This window comes from Nilaparvata lugens, chromosome 7 (genome assembly GCF_014356525.2).
Source record: "Nilaparvata lugens isolate BPH chromosome 7, ASM1435652v1, whole genome shotgun sequence".
In the NCBI taxonomy this organism is placed as follows: domain Eukaryota; kingdom Metazoa; phylum Arthropoda; class Insecta; order Hemiptera; family Delphacidae; genus Nilaparvata; species Nilaparvata lugens.
This window is the reverse complement of record NC_052510.1, coordinates 40,758,291-40,779,659: the sequence shown is the minus strand read 5'-3', so window position 1 is coordinate 40,779,659 and position 21,369 is coordinate 40,758,291. Positions and strand designations below refer to the sequence as shown.

The window sequence follows — 21,369 nt, the reverse complement described above, 5'->3', positions numbered from 1 at the left end:
CAAACATGAGATGCTTTTTTATTATGCTATCTAATAGTAGAGCTATCTTTTCTCTATGGTAATACGTAGTATTGAATAGCAAAAATGAGAGTAGCAGTAAAGAAGATTCAGAACACCAAAGAAAATAATGAATAGAAAATGGAATATCTATCACTTCAGGATTTAGGATCATGTGCTCAATAAGAGAGTAGCTATTCTCTAATCATCGTATCAACGAATGGGAGTTGAGTAAGAAACAATAAGACCAAACAGAAGCTAACCAAAAAGAGTGTGGTAATTTTGTCGTCATTGCATCTGCCAATGGGAGTTGAGCAAGAGAGAATATTTATTTATTTATTGCATATAGCAAACTATACAATAGTCAGAAAAGAAAAAGCAGGCTTTAGTCCAACAGGCTATAACAGGCTATTGCCCAAAACTTTTTCAATTTGTAAATTTTGTCTTAAAATGTTCAAATAATATGTAGGTTATGTCCAATATTATGTAGAATCACAAGCTAAACAATGACGGTGTAACAATTCCCTCTTCATGGTGACAGTCAATAGGAGTTTATTCAATCGGGAATCAGACCAATCACAATTGGATACTAGAGAGTAGTAATTTAATCGACATGCTGATCAGTGACTTGCTAACTAATGTGAGTTAAATAAGTGATACTATACAATTCAACTAATCACTAGCCAATCGAATACATACATTTTCCTCGGCATGACAAGATCAATGGGCTCTGTCTACATCATTAAATGCTGCTGAGAGTATCTTATTTTTTAAAAACTCAAATCTTTCACACAAATTAATAATATTCAAAATCCTTAAATCACAAGAATCTCTAAGATTATTTTGCAGTGATAAATTGGAATTCGAAGTCTACTACCTAAGTCAATAAAATTAAATTGCATTCTACATAACTCATATTCTGCAACATTCTACCATAGAGTATAGTAACAATAAAAATAATCTCAGATTCTATTGGACCACCACTGTCTCAAATTCGTGCTGCCTTTAGCGAGACAAGCAGGGAGGCGCTTCCAGCCAGAACGAGGAGAAGGAAGAGCATCTCGCGAATGAGTTACTTCGAAATTAGGCATCACATCTGATGGTGATAATGCACGATGGGCACCTGAACCGGTCACTCTATCACAGACTCTCTTTCACTCTCCCTGTCTCTATATTTATCTTTCATCTCTCATCTCTGTCTCTCGAAAGAACTGCCTCTCTCTCTCCAACCAATCTCTCTCTTCACTCGGCACCAAGTGTCGGTTCATAGATATTCTAATGAGCTGCTGCACTGAGGTGAAAGAAAACCGTTCTCCAGATATCGCAGACAGAGGAACGCGAATTTCACCATTTGAACAGTCAAGTCGTTAATAAAGATCAAAGCTTGAGCAGACATGAATTGCGTCGAGTCGTGTGTTTGAGATAGGATAGTTGCGAGAGAGGGAGAGAGAAAGAGAGGTTATTGAGGAACATCGAGGAACATGGGATGGAAGAATGGGAATATGGGAGAAGAGAAGTGAGAAGGTTGAGAAGGTGAATCTGTATTGAGAGGAGGAACAGAGGATGAAGGAGAATGATAGAGAGGCAGAGAAAATATTAATAAATAGCAAAAAGATAAATAGGAGAGAGAAGAAATAGACAGGGAAAGATGAAGAAAGATAAATTAATTGAGTGATTTATTCAAGCACACTAAAATAAAACTAGTCTTTATACTTATATGTAATAGCTTAAATCACAGCAGTTTTAGATGATTTTACAAATTGAAGTGAAATAATAAATGTATATGATATTAAAAAATAATTGCTATTTAGAATCACTTAACATATTAATGACCATTCTTTGAAGAAAATATCCTTCCCAGTAATTCTCTAGTAAAACGATAGAGACAAATCGAGTGGAGAATGGAGTAGGGAGGGAGAGGTCAGAAAGGATGGAGAAACATAAAAATGTAAAGAGACTTATCATTACCTTGGACAAATTTCCAAGGATAGTGGAACTGATTGTAAATATGGGAAACGTTCCAAGTGAAGGAGAAAAAGGAAGAGAAAAGGTAAGGATGGAAAAAATTTAAAGAACGAGGATTGGCAGAGAATTTGTTAGAGGAGATAGATAGAGGAGTTGATAGGTGAGTGACAAATAGAGAGGTAGGGAAATTTTCGAAGAGGTTAAAGTTGGAATCTGTTTCAAGAGGATGAAAGAAAGAAAGGGAAATTTTCGAAGAAGAGTTAAAGTTGGAACCTGTTTCAAGAGAATGAAGGAAAGAGGAGACATAGAGAAGAATGAGATAAAGGAGAAGAAACCGAGTTAAAGGTAGAGGAGACATGTAGAAGAAACAAAAGGAAGAAGTATATTATAATAAGTACAACAAGGAATCTGTTTCAAGGGAGAAGAGGGAAGAGACAGTGGGAAATGGTGGACAGAAGAATGGGATAGAGAAGAGGAAAAGAGTCGTTAGGCTCCTGAAAGAGAATGCATGGGAGGAAGAAGCAGGATGTCCAGCAAATAGCAAAACAGAATTTGTAGAGGTTTGAATTAATATGAAAGTGAATTATGTTTTTATTTGCGGTGCAATCAAAGCAAGCCTATTCAAACAGAAGAGACGAAAGAGTGAAGGATGGAAGTGTTATGAGGAGAGCGATGATAGCAAGAATAGGGAACAATATGTGTAGAATAAATGAGGAGAATACAGATAATGAAGACTTGCAGACTTTGCGATGAGTAGACCAATGAGTGTTCACGTTTGGCAGGAAGTAAAATTCAAACTACGGCACCATGATAATGAAACTACATGCAACGAACTGTTTTCAAGCCTTCTTTTAGGTTTTGTTATCACTATACAGGGTGTACGTTGTCGCCATATGGGCGTGAGAATATTGGTGTGCTCAATCAACGTTTCATGTTAACTCACACTACGTAGCATAACCAGGGAAGGTAACCTTCTGAACATAACACCCATCATAACTTGAGCTACATCAACTCTGGCTAACCAGTATCATTCTATTAAGAGCTAGTACAAGTTCAGAGCAAGCACTTATTGTATCACACTCACAATTGCATCCCAAGTATCTTGAGATTAAACTTTATCTCGAATATTTCAACACTCAAGTGTCATGTTCTTGTTAAAAATTCCATGTCATGCTAACATTGTATAAAATTTCAATTGCAATTGAATTTTCCAAGAAAAGAGCCAATTTCAAAATTACAATTCACATAAAATTGTATCTCGTAAGTAAAAATATAGTTTTTGTTCATGTTTTTAAAGGGACGGATTCAAAGATCCAAAGGTTCAAAGAACCTCACACGTCAAGCGAAGCTTAGTGTTGACATGTTTCGGCTACTAATGCCATTTTCAAGTCAAAGACTAGAATCCTCTTCAAAGTCAAGTCAAAGACTAGTAGCCGAAACAGTAAAATAATTTTAAAGGGTACCCAGATTTATATTCTTATTTATATTAAAAGTAGCCCTAAAGATAAGACAAATAGAATGGCGTATCATCCAAACATAATTCATAAATGGAAATATACCCAATTGAAAATAAGAAACGTGAGAGAAGATATATTATTTAACAAAACTTGTTTGAGAAATAATGTCATTCCAAATGATGTTCATATTTATACAAAGTCTAAATCAAAAGCAGCTACAAAAACTATGAACATTGCAAAAAAAAAGGATTGAAGAGGAGATAAATTATTTATATTGAGAATTAAATAAAAAGAAGAATTTAAAATCTATATTGAAACATGGATTAAGCCTATAGCTATAATTGAAAAGAAAAAACTCACACAAATAAAGAAAATTGATAATTATGTTGATCCAAAACAAAAGAAAAATACTAAAACTCACACAAATAAAGAAAATTGATAATTATGTTGATCCAAAACAAAAGAAAAATACTAATATAAACTACTACAATGATATTGAAGAGTATAGATCATATAATAAAGTGAAGAACCTGGCAAATATTATGTTTACTGAAAAAGAGAATAATTTACAACCCAAAACATTAAAATGTAATATAAATTTAGATAACAAAGTGTATGTCATGAAAAAACAACTGATGGGAGTGGAGACGTCCATAACACTTGAAAATGGCATTACTAGCCCAAACATGTCCTGACTAAAATAATTTAAAATAGTACTCAGATTTATATTTTTATTTATATTGAAAGAAGCGCTAAAGATAAAAGACAATCGTATCTCGTTCTGGTTCGTCAAGCTTCACAGTGCGAGTAGAAATTTCAATACGATTAATTCAATCTTAAATTTCAATTTCAAGTCTGAAATTAAATGATTGTGGTTTGAAGCCTACACTTGAAGTTTATCATTCAGTTATCTTGAGAGTCAATTTGAAGGCAAACGCTAAATCTCAAGCCTCATGGAGCAGAGTACGCATTAAACATTTCTGAGAGAAGAATTGCAAAGATCCAAATAAAAAGTAAGAGTGGAGTGAATTGAAGTGCAGCTCTAATAATTGAAGCTTCAAATTTGGTTTTATTTAAAGCTTCAAATTAGAGCTTAAAATAAAGTAAACCTTACAGCCCTTCTTATCACGCAAAATTGATCACTTTATACTGTATTAATAAATTGTCCTATAATATGAACTGAACTACGTTGTATATTACATTTGAAAAATAAAATAAAAAAAGGAGTCAAACTGTTATAATGCATTAGATATCTTAGGGGTTTGGCTTCGTTCACAGCGAAGGATAAGGTAACGAAAACCCTTTTTCTCTATGGTTCAAAGAGCACAAACATCATATTATTGATCCCCGGATTTTGAACGAGATGTAGCAGAATGTAATGTTATCTGACGGAACCAATGCCACAAGAATCAATAAACGAGTACGATAACAATAGAAGATAGTAGTTCCATTACTACATTTAAGCGCGATTAAATTAAATAGACTTCCGTGCAACGAATCAAAGAGTTAAATTCATAATTGGTTGAATTTCAAGATTTGAACTCTGTTTCACAATGCATGTCTGATCTGCTGAGCAGAAAATAATAACATTAGTAAGAGAGTATTCATTGTCAGAATATAAATCTGTCCCAAAAGGATAGATGGTACCTTTTCGCGCAAACTGAAAATCAATGGAAAGCCAAATTAACTGGATCACTATATCGCTCTAAAAATAAGACCTATGAAGTTACAAAGCTGTATTTTCGCAATAGTGAAGATTGAAGAGTCACATTCAAAAATTAGTTCAATTTTAATTGCATTACTAACACTACACTATACAAGGTAGACTATAATAATTCCTGGATACAAAGTAACACCCTGTTGGGCCACCCTGGAGTTGGAGGGGTTCTGAATCAGCGTAACATAATATACTATTACCAAAGATTGATCTCTTGTTTAAAAATAAGACCTAATTTATAATCACCAGAGGTTAATCTAATGGTAAAATGGTATTTTCCGTCAACCGCGTTCCAGTCAGAGATAAGTCATATTAACACTGATTTTTGCGTTACAATGGAGGAAGCCCCCTACAATGCACGGCACTAGAAATTGAAATGATACATTTGATGGTACCATTAACACCGGTACAAATGGTAAATAATGGTACAACAACGTGCCAACTACTCTGACACAATGAATAAATTAAGAATTTCTACATTTCCGGCCTTCAGACTGGAAAGTGACCCATTTGGTTTGATGCATTTTTTATTCAAATGAATTCGAAGGAGGCTGCCTTCAGCCACGATTTGCCTATGCTAGCATCATTTCTATTGTTTTCTAGAAGAAATTGCCAGACAATTTTCTCACTAGAAACGTGCAGCTTTCGAACAATGTATTGCTCATGATTCAACGTGTAAATATTTTTTTTTAATTTTCATTATCTTTCACTTCCAGAAGAAAAGAATGCGTTCAATTTTCTACAAAAAGTTGAAACATTCTCATGTTTCCAATGAGTACGATATTGATCTAAATTGTAGGAAATTCAAGCAGGATCATTATATAGATTATCTTATCCGTACCCTAACCCTTTAAAAATCTGATTTATGATTAATACTGATCTCATCATTGATAAATATCGGGGCACCGAGCTTCGCTCGTTATTTATTAATTTATTAATTTTGGGTAAACTGAACACAATTCTTTAAAATGATTGGGGAAGTACTAACAGGCACAGCCCAAAACTCTTCCTTTCCCGAATATTGATTTACACACTATAAATAGTGCAGAAAGTAGGTTATGTTCCATACACTTGAATTCAGGTTCAATTTTCTGTTCAAACATTTGAAAACAAAAATTTTATAATTTAGATTATATAATTTAAAAACATTTGAAAACAAAAAAATTATAATTCAGATTATATAAAAAAACCAAATTGAATAACAAAATAACACTCACTAATCACTTGAAAATTGTCAAATAATGATCAACTTTGAAAATTATGATATACTCTAGTTTAGGAGGATTATCATGTCATGTCAACAAATCAAATTATGTTGATCAAATCGATTAAATTGTCTAGCTAGATAAAATTTCTCGCTGATTGATTATGATTACACAGCTGGAAATAATTCTGTCTCTCTCCCACACAGGCACACGCATCTTCTGTTATCGAGTGACGACGAAATTTATCATCTGTTTTCCAATGATGAATTATCCTTTTAATGTCGTTCAGCGAGTTTTCAAAAGAATGAGACCTAGTGCAATCGAATCTTCATATCATAAACCTACTATGTTCCAAATTTCGTGGAAATCGTTAGAGCCGTTTTCGAGATCCGTTAAACATAAATAACCAGATATAAAAATAACCAGATATATACAGAAATTGCTCGCTTAATATAATAGGTTTCAGAAGACCTGGCAACAGTACAAACATAACATCAGCAAATTTGTATCACATGTTGCAGCATGTTGCAGCACACTCACGTTGCTAAAAAAGCACATAAGTTATACAAATTTTCCCTGGATTTGTTCTTATTAGAAGAGTCTTTGTTCTAAATAGGAAAAATGTATATTCTGATTATTGATGGAAACAATAAATGAGCCTTAATCATAGAAAATCCAGAACAGATTTACGCTTAGCTTGCCTATCAGCCAGTTAAAATTATTCTGATTGGTTCGTGGTATCGATTGCTAGGCAACCGAAGCCTACCTAACTAAATTCATCCTTAAGAATAGTTTATAAATATGGCACTAAGCTTAGCCGCCAAACATCGATAGAAATTATGTATAGAAATGAGATAAATCAGTTTTGATAGTGGAGATTACATTCAATCAACTCAAATAATAGGGATTGGATACTCGTATGCTAGGTTGCATCAACTATCTTAAATCAGCTCATCATACCCACTTCACAAAGCATTGATCTCCAATGATCAACTAATAATGGTTTAAATTCGAAGTGTATAATGTATTCGAATAAACTCCAGGTACAGTAGGCCTGCATGCTTCTGAAATAATAAATTTTTCTAGAATTGAATTTCCTCAGTGCTAGCTATACCATCATAAAAATAAAATATACACATTGTCTAAAATTATACAGTAGCTATATGCATTATAGAGGTGTCTTAAGACAAGATTTGGACAATACCTTAGGTTTCGTCAACTCACACCAAATGGATTTTTAAGTAAAGTAAGCCTCAAACATTATGAAAGAAGCATGACGTGATGAAATATGAGATATCTCAAAAATGCTTTGGAAAATTTCAATTTGAACATTCTCAAAACCCCACACCAGAGCGCTGGTGAACCACTAAAACTTCACAAAAATCCCCTCAATTTCTACACTCTAAAACTCGTATCAAATTTGGCATACGATATGTGACCACCCAGATTCATTCATTCAATCGTATGGTCCGACGCCAACACCAGCCTTGAAATTCTTTTCAGGAAATAAAATAATAATCAGGTCTTAGACCCTCGTCTCCAAAACATAAAATATCAGTTATACCACCCAGTTAGTGCCAAGTGCCATAATTAATTGCCAAAACCACATTACAAAATTTATTTGCAACCTGCCGAACAAAATAAATTACAACAACCTCTACAAATCATTGTGCAACAAAAGAATGAATTTAAAGAGTTTAAATTCAATTTATTCAACTGCCATTTGGCATGTGTTATTTGTATGAGTTTATTGAACTGCCTCAGGCCTAGACAATAAATTCTAACTCATACTCCACTGCAAGCCAACAAATATATTTGCTTCAATAGTACAACCACCTAGAATAACTACAGTAACTTATGCCTACTTCATTACAGATATAGTCAACTATGATTGTGAACACGCTTTTTTCAATGAATCGTACACTCTAAATACACGTTTCTTTCAGCTACAATTTCGAGTGGCCAACAATTAACATTATCAATTAAAATCTGATAATTATCGGTTCTCAGCCGACTGGAATTCTATGTTTACTAGGAACTCTCTGTATATATATTTATCCCTGTCTCTCGCTCACAATCCCAAGCCCTTATCTCTTTCTCTGCAATCATCACCTCTAGCTAGACATCTATCTTGATCAACCACCCACATAACGAAATTATACAGTATTGAAACTCAACTACTGAGTTAGATGAGTAGCAATTTATCAATATGATGATAATTTTATCAATCTTCAATTATTTCATCAACGGACCTCCTTGGTAGAAGGTGATTCAAACTCTGGTATGAATTACCAATAGTAAGAAGTTGATTCACAACATTATTTATATATTATCCCTTCAGACTGTGGGTGACTTTTCAAAGCTCACCACAATGTCTTAGTGCTGACTACGAAGGAGGAGAAAAGACGGTTGCGATAATCTTCACTCACAGAACTAGTAAGACAGAGTTGAATCATAGTATGCCTAGTCCATTTAGATAATCACTGCTTCTCTAACTTTGACAAGCCACACTAAACACTGTATCTGTGAAAGTGATCATAGGCAAAATGTCATATCCTTTGTAATTTGTTGAAACAAGTGAAATTAATCATTTGAACTTGGTTGCCCCAGGATAAACACTAAGTTAAGTAGGTACTATCAAAATAGTAATGTTGATGTAACCCAGAATCTTTCATTAGATACAAGCCAACAACCATATACATTGAGATATTTGAATAGTTAGATGAGACAAAGTAACATAGTTAAATTGAGCTAATTTTTAGTATCTGAATAGAATAGCTCAAAAAAATCTGGTGTGGCGCACTCACACAACTTTCCTTGCCATTATGAAAATTGATCACCTGACGCTAGTGCTCACGCGCATCTCAAGTCTACTATTCAAAGATTCAAGCCAACTGGTGACAGGACAATAACGCTGTATAAGAGGTCTGCTATCTGTACACGAGGTCTGCTTCATAGTGAATCATTTAATAGAATCAACAGTTGCCAACAGTTTGCAATTGGATATTAAACACATTTTCTCGAATTTCGAGCTTATTTCCAGTTTTAGGTGGAAATGTTGCTGAACATTAATTGTAGAAATTTTCATGCTGAATCTTTTCCACTCAAAATTTTTTGTTTAAATTGTATCTGAAGCCTGATAATTGGGAATCTAAAATCAAACTTTGCATACATGGGGCGGAGCTCCTGGAATTTTTACAGATATGGGACTGGTGACAGTTGATAGAGCTCCTCAATTACTATTCTAGGTATAAATTTAATCAAAATCGTTGGAGCCATTTTCGAGGAAATCGCGGAAAACCCTGTTTTTGACAACATTTTCTCCATTTTAGCCGCCATCTTGAATTGCATTTGATCGAAATTGTTCGTGTCGGATCCTTATATTGTAAGGACCTTAAGTTCCAAATTTCAAGTCATTCCGTCAATTGGAAGATGAGATATCGTGTACACAGACGCACATACACTCATACACACACACATACAGACCAATACCCAAAAACCACTTTTTTGGACTCAGGGGACCTTGAAACGTATAGAAATTTAGAAATTGGGGTACCTTAATTTTTTTCGGAAAGCAATACTTTCCTTACCTATGGTAATAGGGCAAGGAAAGTACCTAATACCTTAACCCTGGATTGCAATGAACGAGATTAAATTTAATTCAGGATCAGCCCTAGGATACAGGATAAGTAATAATATGATACAGATAGGATAACCCGATTTGTGCAACCAGTAGGCCTACAACTATAACAGTACATTTTTTACCACCAATATTGCTAATTTCAATTTATTTATTCACACACACACACACACACAAGATACATCAAAGAAATAAAAATTAATTACATCAATAAAAAACATTACAGTATAAAATAAATAACATAAATATGAGAACACATTACAATATTAGAAGGTATTAATAGTAAGAGATATTATGCAATAACCAGAATAAGCGATCTCATAGAAAATACACCCTGATCAGGGATTATAATAATATATGAATGAGTATTATTTTCCAAGATAAAGGAATATAAAGGAGTAAGGGATCTTGGGAGAGTAAATCTTTGGGATTATCAATGAAAATAATGAAAATTCCCATAGGCTAAATCACACATGAAAGAGAACTTTCTATCGTCTTTTTAAAAGTGGATTTTGGTGGATAAAAATTAATTTCCATCAGCAAAATAAATTAAAGAGATAATTTTAAATTCCTTCTTGGACAATATAAATATTCTATGGGATTCCTTTTTTCGTATTTCGTCATTTAATCTGTTTGGAAATAATTCGTTCTAAATTAGATAGGCTTAACCAAGTAATTAGTTTTAAATCAGATAAGAAATTATCAAAGTATGTCTTTGATTCTAATCGATAGAGGAGATGAAATAGAAAATTTTTGTAGTGAATGTATTACACTATCGTTAACAGAAAGTTTAGCCCATTTAATTAGAAAACTAGATTTTCAGTTACAATCAGTTGATCTAATTGATTACATTGATTGGATAAGAACAGCTCTCATTTATTAGGGAGAGAATATTATACCAGAGGTGAAATACAACTACGTCTGTGGTTACAGCTTCTGGTTACGAACCGCAGGTTCCGGGTTCAATTCCCGATTTACTCTGACAATTCGGTCACCAGTTAGCACAAAATAAACTTTTATTTATTACTGAATTATAACATTCAATTCCATTGTGAAATCCTCGGGATTTACAAATTCTTTATCTCTCTAGTATTATAGATAATGTGCATTGTGCATCACATTAGTGAAATGATCATCAAATGTAGTTAGTTTATTTAAATGAGTACATTATGTAATGCCAGTGGTTGATTAATTTGAGTATTGTGGAATAATAGCTTTCTGAGCATTGAGGAGAGTTGCTCATAGAATGTGCGGTTACTATTCGATTTCTGTTAAAGTCTTTTATTCTATTTATTAAGCGAGCGATTTCTGTATAACTGTTTATATTTTTATATTCCTATATCTGGTTATTTATGTTCAACGGATCTCGAAAACGGCTCCAACGATTTTCACGAAATTTTGAACATAGTAGGTTTATGATAAAAAAATTCGATTGCACTAGGTCTCATCCATGGGAAAACTCGCTGAACGACATAAAAAGGATAATTCATCCTTGACTGAAACAGCTGCGACTATCGTCGTATGTGGATGGTAAAAAGGGAGCGAGTGATTCTGTGGAAAATCGAAATATCGCATCCCCAAAATTCATAAGCTGACGTATAGCCAGCTGTAAAATATAAACACGATCATTTTAGAGAATTGTGTTCTGTTTATCAATAAAAATATCGGGGGACAGAGCTTTGCTCTGGAGTGCAAAAGAATAGAAAATTTGTAACGAAAGATAGAATTTATAGTTTATATGTATTTATTCATTTTCTCAGTCGTACAATTATTTTTACAGTTATATGGGGAGGCACAACAGGCTTATGCCCAAAAATGTCCCTTTTCAAATTTATAATACAGTCCAAATCAAAATCTAGATTATCACTCATCAAAATAATAATTTATTCACACTTCAAAAAAACAAACACATCATCAATTACAAATAGATATACTATGAGTTCGATTTAGAATGATATACCATGTTTGCTACGTTAATATATTATGTATCACTAACAGCATCTAGTTACTATTTTGGACTTTCTGAAGTAAACATGTTTTATAAAAAAGAGAGAAATAAATGAAAATAAGTTTCTTTTGCTGAATTTTTCTTCTCGTGAGATCAGCTGAATGATCCCACACACATGCACTCGTTCACTCTCTTCCATTACCGTACGGCTTACGGTATCGACAGACGACAAACTTTCCAGCTGTTTTTCCAAGGACCGACCTATTTATACTTTTAATGTCCTTCAGCGAGTTATCCAAGGGTTGAGACCTAGTGCAATCGAATCTTCATATCATAAACCTACTTTGTTCCAAATTTCGTGAAAATCGTTAGAGCCGTTTTCGAGATCTGTTGAACATAAATATATACCCACATAACCATAATATAAATAATACAGAAATTGCTCCCTTAATATAAGAGGATATCGGGGCACCGAGCTTCGCTCGTTATTTATTTATTGATAAACAGAACTCAATTCTTTAAAATGATTGGGAAAGGACTAACAGGGTTAGCCCAAAACTGTTTCTTCCCCAAATTTTGATTTATGCACTATAAATGGTCCAAAAAGTAGGTTAGGTATGTTCCATACACTTGAATTTAGGTCCAATTTTTAGTCCAAACATTTAAAAACAGAAAAGTTTTAATTTAGATTGTCTACAAACCAAATTGAATATTCTGCAGTATTAATTGCTTTATTAATGGAGATACATATGTACATGATCTGGTTGAAAACTGATAGCAGTTAAAATGCTACCTACTAAACTTAGGCTACATTATTTTCAACGTTATAAAGTCAAAAACAATGTAATATTTGTAGCTGGAAAAATTTGTAGAAGTTGAGTTAATTTTTTATTATTTTATTAAGAGCAGTTAGAAAAACCGAAGATGGGTAAATAATATAATAGGAAAAGCAAACACTTCTTGGTAGGCTTATTCTATGATAATAATAGCCTAAAATTAAAAAAAAAAACTATAGACATGATATTTATTTTTATACTTTCATTCTAGAAGAAAATAGGTAGATGAAAATATAAGTTAGTTCAAGTACTATATTTATGAAAATTGTAGTATATTAGATCAACTTATATATAATTCGTTTAGATTCATATAATTTATTATTATAACCATTGCTTTATAATCCAAGTGTTACAGAATATAATTTATTATTTTTTAAAAGATGAATTAAATAAATCTAGTATGATGTGTGAAATCCAAATATCAATGATTTTAAAAAACCAAAATATGAATAGGCTATTCCATTAACGCTACTCAATTTATTAGCAATCAATTCATTAAACAAATATATTAGTATTTATGAGAGATAAATCCTATTGAATATTAAACATGAGTTATAAGTATCTTTAGCTCCAACTACAACTAACCTGTACATAGATCTGCATCTTTGTATGTAACAAAATACTAAACTTGAAATAGATCATCAATAACTTGAACCAATTGACAAACCTACCAAAAATTTGCTGAATCAGTGTAATTATGTGATATTTATAAATAAACAAGCTACAACTAAGTTAATTTAGGCAAAGTTTTAGAGTAGTAGGCTGGTAAGAAAAGTACAATATTAAAATAATAATAATATAAAATAATATCTAGGTATATCAAACTCTATGACCAAACAATATTTCATCAAAAGAGCTCCAGATAATTTAATAGATATTTTTCTCTGTTTTAATGACAATCAAAATATGTTCAATATTCTGGGACTGGGACAATCAATACATTAATTTGATCCTTGAATTTGGAAAGTCAACAACCTATCAGACGTGTAATGATGTAATGAGGACTAAAGAAATTAGGTAACCACAATCAATCCAATACTAAGACTATGATAATATTTTGCGACAAATTGTGTCAAAATAAGTAGAAATAAATCAAGATAATTTCTTGTTGATTCAGTTTACAGTCACAATAACGGAACAGAAATCCGTATGACCCAATCTGCCACAAACAATAGTCTACACCTGCTACAATCAGCAACAAATTTGTAAAAAAACGGCAATCTATCGTCAAAAACTAATAAAATAAATATTATTTAGTGCATAAATAGCTAATACAGCACACAAAACCTATTTTTTAACGTATTTTGAAAGGAAATCGACTAATCTACGTTTCAGCTAGGTAGCTGGCGGTTTTTGAGGTTATGTTTACCAGAGCTCAAGTACCCACAACGATAACACAGATGGTCAAGACTGATTAATCCTGAATTACAAACTAAACACAAATCAGAACTATGAAAAACATGGATTTAAAAATATATTTTACGATGAATAATGTGTTATTCAAGTACTGTTAACGAATTTTAAAGAGAAAATAACCTAACATCTCACAACTATGTAGCCTACTTACTAACAAATAGGTTAGGAATTGAATTGTCCTCTGAAATGTTGATTGAATACAACTAGTAATTATAGCGTAATCTATATTGTATTGATTACAGTTCTAGTGATAAGGTTATAAATTACGTTTGACAAGAAAAATAGACATAAATGAATTTTATAGGTTAGGTTTGCTTACCTTCTTCATAATGCCAGTCTTTCGTTTAGAAAACGTTGTGTACCGCCGTAATTTGTTGTCAATGTACTCCATCTTAATTTTAACACGTCCTTTGGTCTTTTTGCCATTGGAAGGCGGCGAACCCTTCTGGGTTGAGGGCGAAAATCCCTCATCACCAAGATCGGAGCCACAGTCGCCGGCACCAGGGACCGAGCCGGGTCCGCGACCCGAGTCCTGGTCAAAACAAACATCTGACGAAGTTCTTTTCAGGCCACGTTGTAGATTGGCCGAACAAGCACTTGACATAGACAGCGAGGATCTCGATAGTGCCGAAGTTATGGAAGTGGAGGGCCGGCTATGGACTGCGTTATGGTACATTTCGGGAGCTGTTTCTCCACTAAGCAGGGACATGTTGTAGCCCATACTGTACCGGGAATCCCTGCCCCCACCTGAAGGGGTATCCATCACTATCACTCACTGATAACACAAGCTTGATGTCATAATATCACTCTACCACACTCAACACACGCTACGAACTCACAGCTGACTACTAGAGATTCGTCATCACAGAGTTTGTTCCACACACCAGCAAGGCAGAACGCGCACTGTCTCAGTAATTTGACCTGTGCGCTCTTGTGCTGCTCTATCTCTTCATCCGCCACAAAACTTAAGTAGTTCCTCGCAAAACACAAACAAAAATACATAAATCCACCTTGATTTGATTTTGAATATATTCCTTGAGCATCTTGAACCCTTCATTGAAGTTAAGTTCAATCTTGAACTCTCAAGGCCTTTGAAATCGTTGATAGTAAAGATGGTGGCGTATGAATTCAGAATAGTAGTAGACGGGTGCCCCCGCCCCGCCATCCAACCGTATTTAGAAGCAGCCGATGCCAAATTAGGTAAACTTGTCCAAATATGGCAAGCCGAGATCCTCCCTTTCGGCACGAGATCTCATTTGACGAGCAAACGCGCCGCTTTATTTATTTCCTGGCCGGCGAGACTGCGGAAGAGATCGATAGAAGCCCGCTAATTTTTGAAATCAGTAATCGGACCGTTTGTAATGTTTTCACTTGTAGTTATTTAGCTATAACTATTAGTTCATTTTAAATTGATAAGGACATTACGTATACTGGTGGGGCATGGGTACGATACGCGAAATATCAGTACAATTAGGGCCATGCCACATGGAGTGTTTTTAAGGCGTTTATACACAAGCTGTGGACAATCACTACATCCGTAAACAAAGCCGTAGTGCATTCGTGTGACGTCAGCACAGAAAGGGCTCCTACACAAATAAAAATTCGTTGATTTCAGCTGATCTGTATCAGCTAGTGTTTTTATTGGTGTAGGAGCCCTACCTGTGCTGACGTTACACGAATGCACTACGGCTTTGTTTACGGAGGTAGTGGAACAAGTCGGAAGAGTAGGGAGCTCTCCGGTTGGCTGATTATCAGCTGATAGGGTTGGCGTATCATACCTATCAAATGTATACTTGTTTGTTATTAGACAGCCGATAACTCCATCCTCTTCCTCCTCCGCATCGTTGCCAAATCGTTTGTACGCTATAAGGAATATCATCAACTAACTAAATATTCTATAAAACTATCATAAAAAAATATATTTCCTTGACCATTTAAATATAATTGAAATAGAGTTGATCATCAACAAGAATCTGTTCTATACAATAATTGACCGAGCGAAGTGAGGTCCAAGCCGAGTCCATACGCTTAAGTTTACCATCAGTCTTTTGCTCAAGCAAAAGACGGATCGTTTGGCTCAAGTAAAAGACTGATGTAAAATTGCGTCCACACGCATCCGTCTTATGGCTAAATGGCTTTGTTTACATGTCATATCTCGAGACCCAGTGATTGTAAATGGATTGAAATTTTGTAGATAGTATTCTTATCAACAATATAGTACATCTTAATATATCATGATATTAAATCATAATAATATCAACATCAAATTCTGAGAGTATCATGAGGATCAAGAAAGAAAAAAGGGTTAAATGGCGTTACAGTATATACAATCGATAAAAAAACTTGCTTATTTTCAAGTACTCGCGAGGCATTTTATTAATTTTAGGGCGCTGAATCCGAATCTGAAATCACTATTTCTCTATCTCCATTTTTACGCGATTTAGGTTTTGGTGGATAGGCAAAAGACGGACGGTTTGATGGAAAAAGATTCCCGGCCGATACATTTTGAGTTTGATGACTTAAAGCTTGAAGACCCATCCGTTTTACCGTCCAGACGCAACGACTTACATGCTCCGACTTTTGCTTGAGCAAAAGACTGAAGCTAAACTAGAGCGTCTGGACCGGGCTTAAGATTAAAGTCGACGGTTTTGCATTTCTCATATATTGTGTTTATTATGTTTATATTTATGTTCCGCATTCACAGCGAAACGCAACAATAATTATATTTTCATGAAATTTGACAGGTATGTTCCTTTTTGAATTTCGCGTCGACGTATATATACGGGTTTTTTAGATTTTGTATTTTAAGGATAATACAAAAGGAAAAGGAGTCTCATTCGAACGCCAATTTTCCCGTTAAAATCAGACTGGAGAATTATTTACCATAAATCAGGTCTCGAGTAGGTTATTAATTGCATGGAATGACGCATGCAATATTAATATCTCAATGTAACTTGGTAAAAAAATCAGCTGTCGTGTGGACTATTAATTGCATGCAATGAGGCATACAATTGATAAATCGAAGTAGCATATTATAGTATTTTCTCCTGACTTTTCTCTGCTTTCAACTTTGTAAGCTTTTGATGCATAGTTACTTAAGTAGCATAGTTGTTTACAACAAATTATTAGCATTGTCGATACAAAAAGCCAAACACTGCCATTTGTTGAACACACCAATATCTCGCCGATACGACATAATTATTTACTCTGATGGACAGTATTAAAGGATACTGTGGTTTATAATTGCGCGAGGCCTACTGTTCACAGAACTACTAGTATTAACAAAATAGAGAATTGTAATTATCATAATACAGGATAGGAAATACATGTTTGACGCATAATCAAATCTGAACCACCAAACATTACTTGAAATTTTGCAGAAAGATTTTGAGTACTCTGAGGATGGTTTAAAGGCTTATCTTCATTTTTATTATTCAATTAATTCTAATTAAAAAATTGAACGAAATTCGTACAATTTGTTATTCAACGTTTATGTAAAGGTGCATACAAACTCATTCCGCGTTTCATCGGATGATTATTATAATTTTCTCTTACTGTTCTGTACAGTTACAGACATAGTTAGCATAGCATCAGCTGGTGAAGAGTGAAATGCGCCTGTTCGTCAATTGACATGAAATAACACAGGACCTAGCAATTCTTATGGTTGTCATTAGCAATCATTTGACAGTTGATTAATTTAAAAATTTATTCTAATCATTTACCTTTCACAGAACAGTATTATACAGTATACGGTACTCAAAACAATATTGCAGACACAAGACAAGAACAAACTCAGAAAACCAACATTACTCAACTTGCAACTTATTACCTACAAATCAAAACAACACAATTCTATTGTGTATTGTAAAATACACCACACAATACTCACCAATAATACTCAATCTACTAATAAAAATGTAATACCTACAACAACAAAAATACTTAACCCATAAAAACGCAAGCATTTTTTTTAACAAACTCCATATTAAATTTATTTTGCACTGACTTAACTATAGCTTAATAAATAATAGTTGACTTCTATCGGTTTCCCGTTACCTTCAACGGTGAAAAATAATAATTATTTATTGTCTCTTTTCTGTATAGGGCTACTTGCTATATAAATAGAAATAAAAATCTCAGTACCCTTTTTTTTAATTATTTTATCACAACATGTTTCAACATTCATGCCATTTTCAAGTGATAATTCAATTGCCTTGAAAATGGCATGAATGTTGAAACATATTGTGATAAAATAATTCAAAAGAAGTGTACTGAGATTTTTATTCCTATTTATAATAATTATTTATTACAGTAATCATTTTCTTCATTGCTAGAGTATCATCATTCGAAAGTACTTAGCTTAATAAAGTAGAAGGTTTTTTATTCTGAAAAAGACAATACTGCAGTGAAATTTTTCTGTTAGTTTGATCAAAATAATTATATAAATAGTGATTAAGTCCTTCAAAAGTCTGATTTGTACATATATTTGTTTTCAAGCTTAAAACACTTATTTTTTGTAGTCAATACTGTACAACATGTGAACATGAAAATGTTCTGTGATAAGTGATAACTATCTCATAAAAGGAAACTTCAATTCTACATCTTTTTCTAATTGAATATGAATATACACTTGGAAAACTTTGAATAATTGAGATAAGTAATTGGATAAACTTGAAAGGATCGCCAGTGGAGGCCAGATTGTTTTTGGGCAGATATTTTTGAGCCACAGGAACTCTATCTTCTAGAGTGGAATATTTAAAGAGCTCAAGTGTTTCAACTTTATTAAAAATAACCTTTAATAGAACTTGCAAGTGTTGGTGTGACACCTCCTATTACTCAAATTGTGGGATAGCAACATCTATAAAACAACGTTAATTATTCCAAGGCATCCATAGTCAATATTTCTGTCTTCTCTTCTTTCTAGTTATTAATCTCTGAAACTTACTCATTATAAAATGTTTTACAAAAAACTTTCAACGTGAGTTTGAATACGGTAATAATAATTATTATTATAAGATGATGGTTTCTCGATCCATTCCGAGCTGCGATATGTATTAACACACTTTTTTGATGTGCTTTACACGACATGCAGTTAAGTTTAATCAATTGACTGCATGTCATGTAGAATTATTATAACATTCATAAATAAAATAATTATCCCTGACAAATTTTCAGATTTTTGTAAGAAATGAGATAAAGTATTGTAATTGAACAATATTTCCAATTTCACTCATTCATCCGATTGTAAAATCGGATTGTAATATCAATAATCCGATTGATAAATTTTACACTGAACATAATCTTTATTTTATTCATTAAGGAAATGGTTGGAGGAATTTCTAAAATGAGTAGAATGTTTCCTAATAAAAATCTTTCTTTCAAAAATAATTATCTATGAAAATCCTTTTTAAAATCAAGAAAAAGAACAGGTAAGGCTTTCTGTGTTCTTTATTCAATGATGTGATGATTCAATAAAGAAGCAATGGAGAGATGGTTGAAGAATAAAGCTTTTCATCCAATCGAGGAAATGCTGGTTTCTTATCCATATTTAAAATATTTAATACTTATTATTTCTTATCCATATTTAAAAAATTTAGTAGTCGATTTGTATTCTAATTTGTAATATTAAAATATAACGTGAACGTAATGTATAGCCTACTCAGTACCGGTACCATTTCAATATTATTGTATCCAGATGAAGTGACTTCTGTCAATGCAAATTTCTTTGTGAAAATAAATTAACATTCTTGATTGTTGAAATTATTGCAATTCGTTTTTTATTTACAGTAACTTATGTCATTACCAAATAGTGTCATTACATCATCCTATGAAATAAAATGATACATTAGTTCAAAATAGTTGTCTGTTCTCTATTTTATTTGATATTTTGAAATGGGGTGGAAGAATCATACTTTTCATCCTGTCAAGGAGTTTCATATCAGTTGGAAATAATAAAAAATGCCATGATGAACAGTTCTTGATACACCTAAATTTTGTATGTAATTTTTCACAATATTTCTATAGGCTTATATCTATTCAATAATTATTGACAATAGTATAAATTAGTATGATGCACCATCTTGTATTAATAACAATGCAATTATTTTTATTTATTAGAGCAAACAATGCAATAGTCGGAAAACAAAAAACAGGCTATTGCCCAAAACTTTATTGCTCTATATTTTATAAATTATGAAGAAGTTATTTCAATGGTAATTTATATAACTTAGGCTACTCATAGTTTTTATTCATTTTAAATTTGGTACTGAATTGTGTGTTATTTAAATTTATGTTGTTTAGTTAGTAGTTTCATTGATTTTCTATGCTCTCAAAATTAATTTATGTATTATTGATTGATAGTTTAATATTGTACTGGAAACAAAAAGGAAGACCACATCCTTTAATCTGTGCTGCCAGTCAGTTATGTCAGAATATTGTCATTATCATTTTCCTAGCGCATCAGTAGAAGCTGATAGTTGTTGCTGACTACCATTTAAAAAAATATTGCCAACGATTAAAACCAGGGGACTTCTCGTGATGCGCTGATGATAATAATTATTACTATTATATAAGTGGTCCTACAGAAGATAAAACCAGAGACAAAATAGGCCTAATTAAGTTATCTTTATTCAGTGTCAGTGATAAAACACCATCGCTATTTTGGAAATGAATGACATCAATTATTACAATGAAGGTGATGTGCAGAAAACAACGAAGTTTTATCATCGGTTTCCGTAGTGTAGTGGTTATCACGTGTGCTTCACACGCACAAGGCCCCCGGTTCGATCCCGGGCGGAAACAGTCTTTTTTGCAACTTAAATAGTAGTCATGGAATTATGATACAGGTATATTATGGTAGTTTTTCATCTTTCAAAAGATAATTATTAATTTTATAAATATTTTTATCGAACTATTTTACGCATAATGTATGCGTACGAATAATGGTTTGGTCTAGTTAGCAGTGATAAATTACTGAAGAGTGAAGAACTCACTGTTTTATAATAGGATTAGATGGTTTTTAGATAGTAAGTTTAGTAAGTAAGTTTAATAACTTATTTATTTACCACATCATGTAAGAGCTTAGGCCTACAGTAAATATTGTGATAAATATTATCAAGGGAAGGGAAGGCTGATACCCAATACTGTCCCTATTCTGAAATCTGAATTATTATTCCACAGTTCAAATAC

At 33.0% G+C, this 21,369-nt stretch overlaps 1 protein-coding gene and 1 non-coding gene across 2 annotated transcripts in view; one reads left to right on the top strand and one right to left on the bottom strand.

The window, feature by feature from the left end:
- The window catches only part of LOC111043725 (serum response factor homolog), a 164,860-nt gene extending 149,774 nt beyond the window's left edge, over positions 1-15,086 (bottom strand). Inside the window, exon 1 of the mRNA XM_039432753.1 lies at positions 14,501-15,086. Within this exon, the coding sequence (XP_039288687.1) occupies positions 14,501-14,944 (444 nt within the window). The 5' untranslated portion in view covers positions 14,945-15,086. The remainder of the gene's footprint in view (positions 1-14,500) is intronic.
- A 5,823-nt stretch (positions 15,087-20,909) lies between these two features.
- Positions 20,910-20,982, top strand: Trnav-cac. The gene has a single exon. It is a non-coding gene; the product is annotated as a tRNA-Val (tRNA).
- Positions 20,983-21,369: the final 387 nt, after the last annotated feature.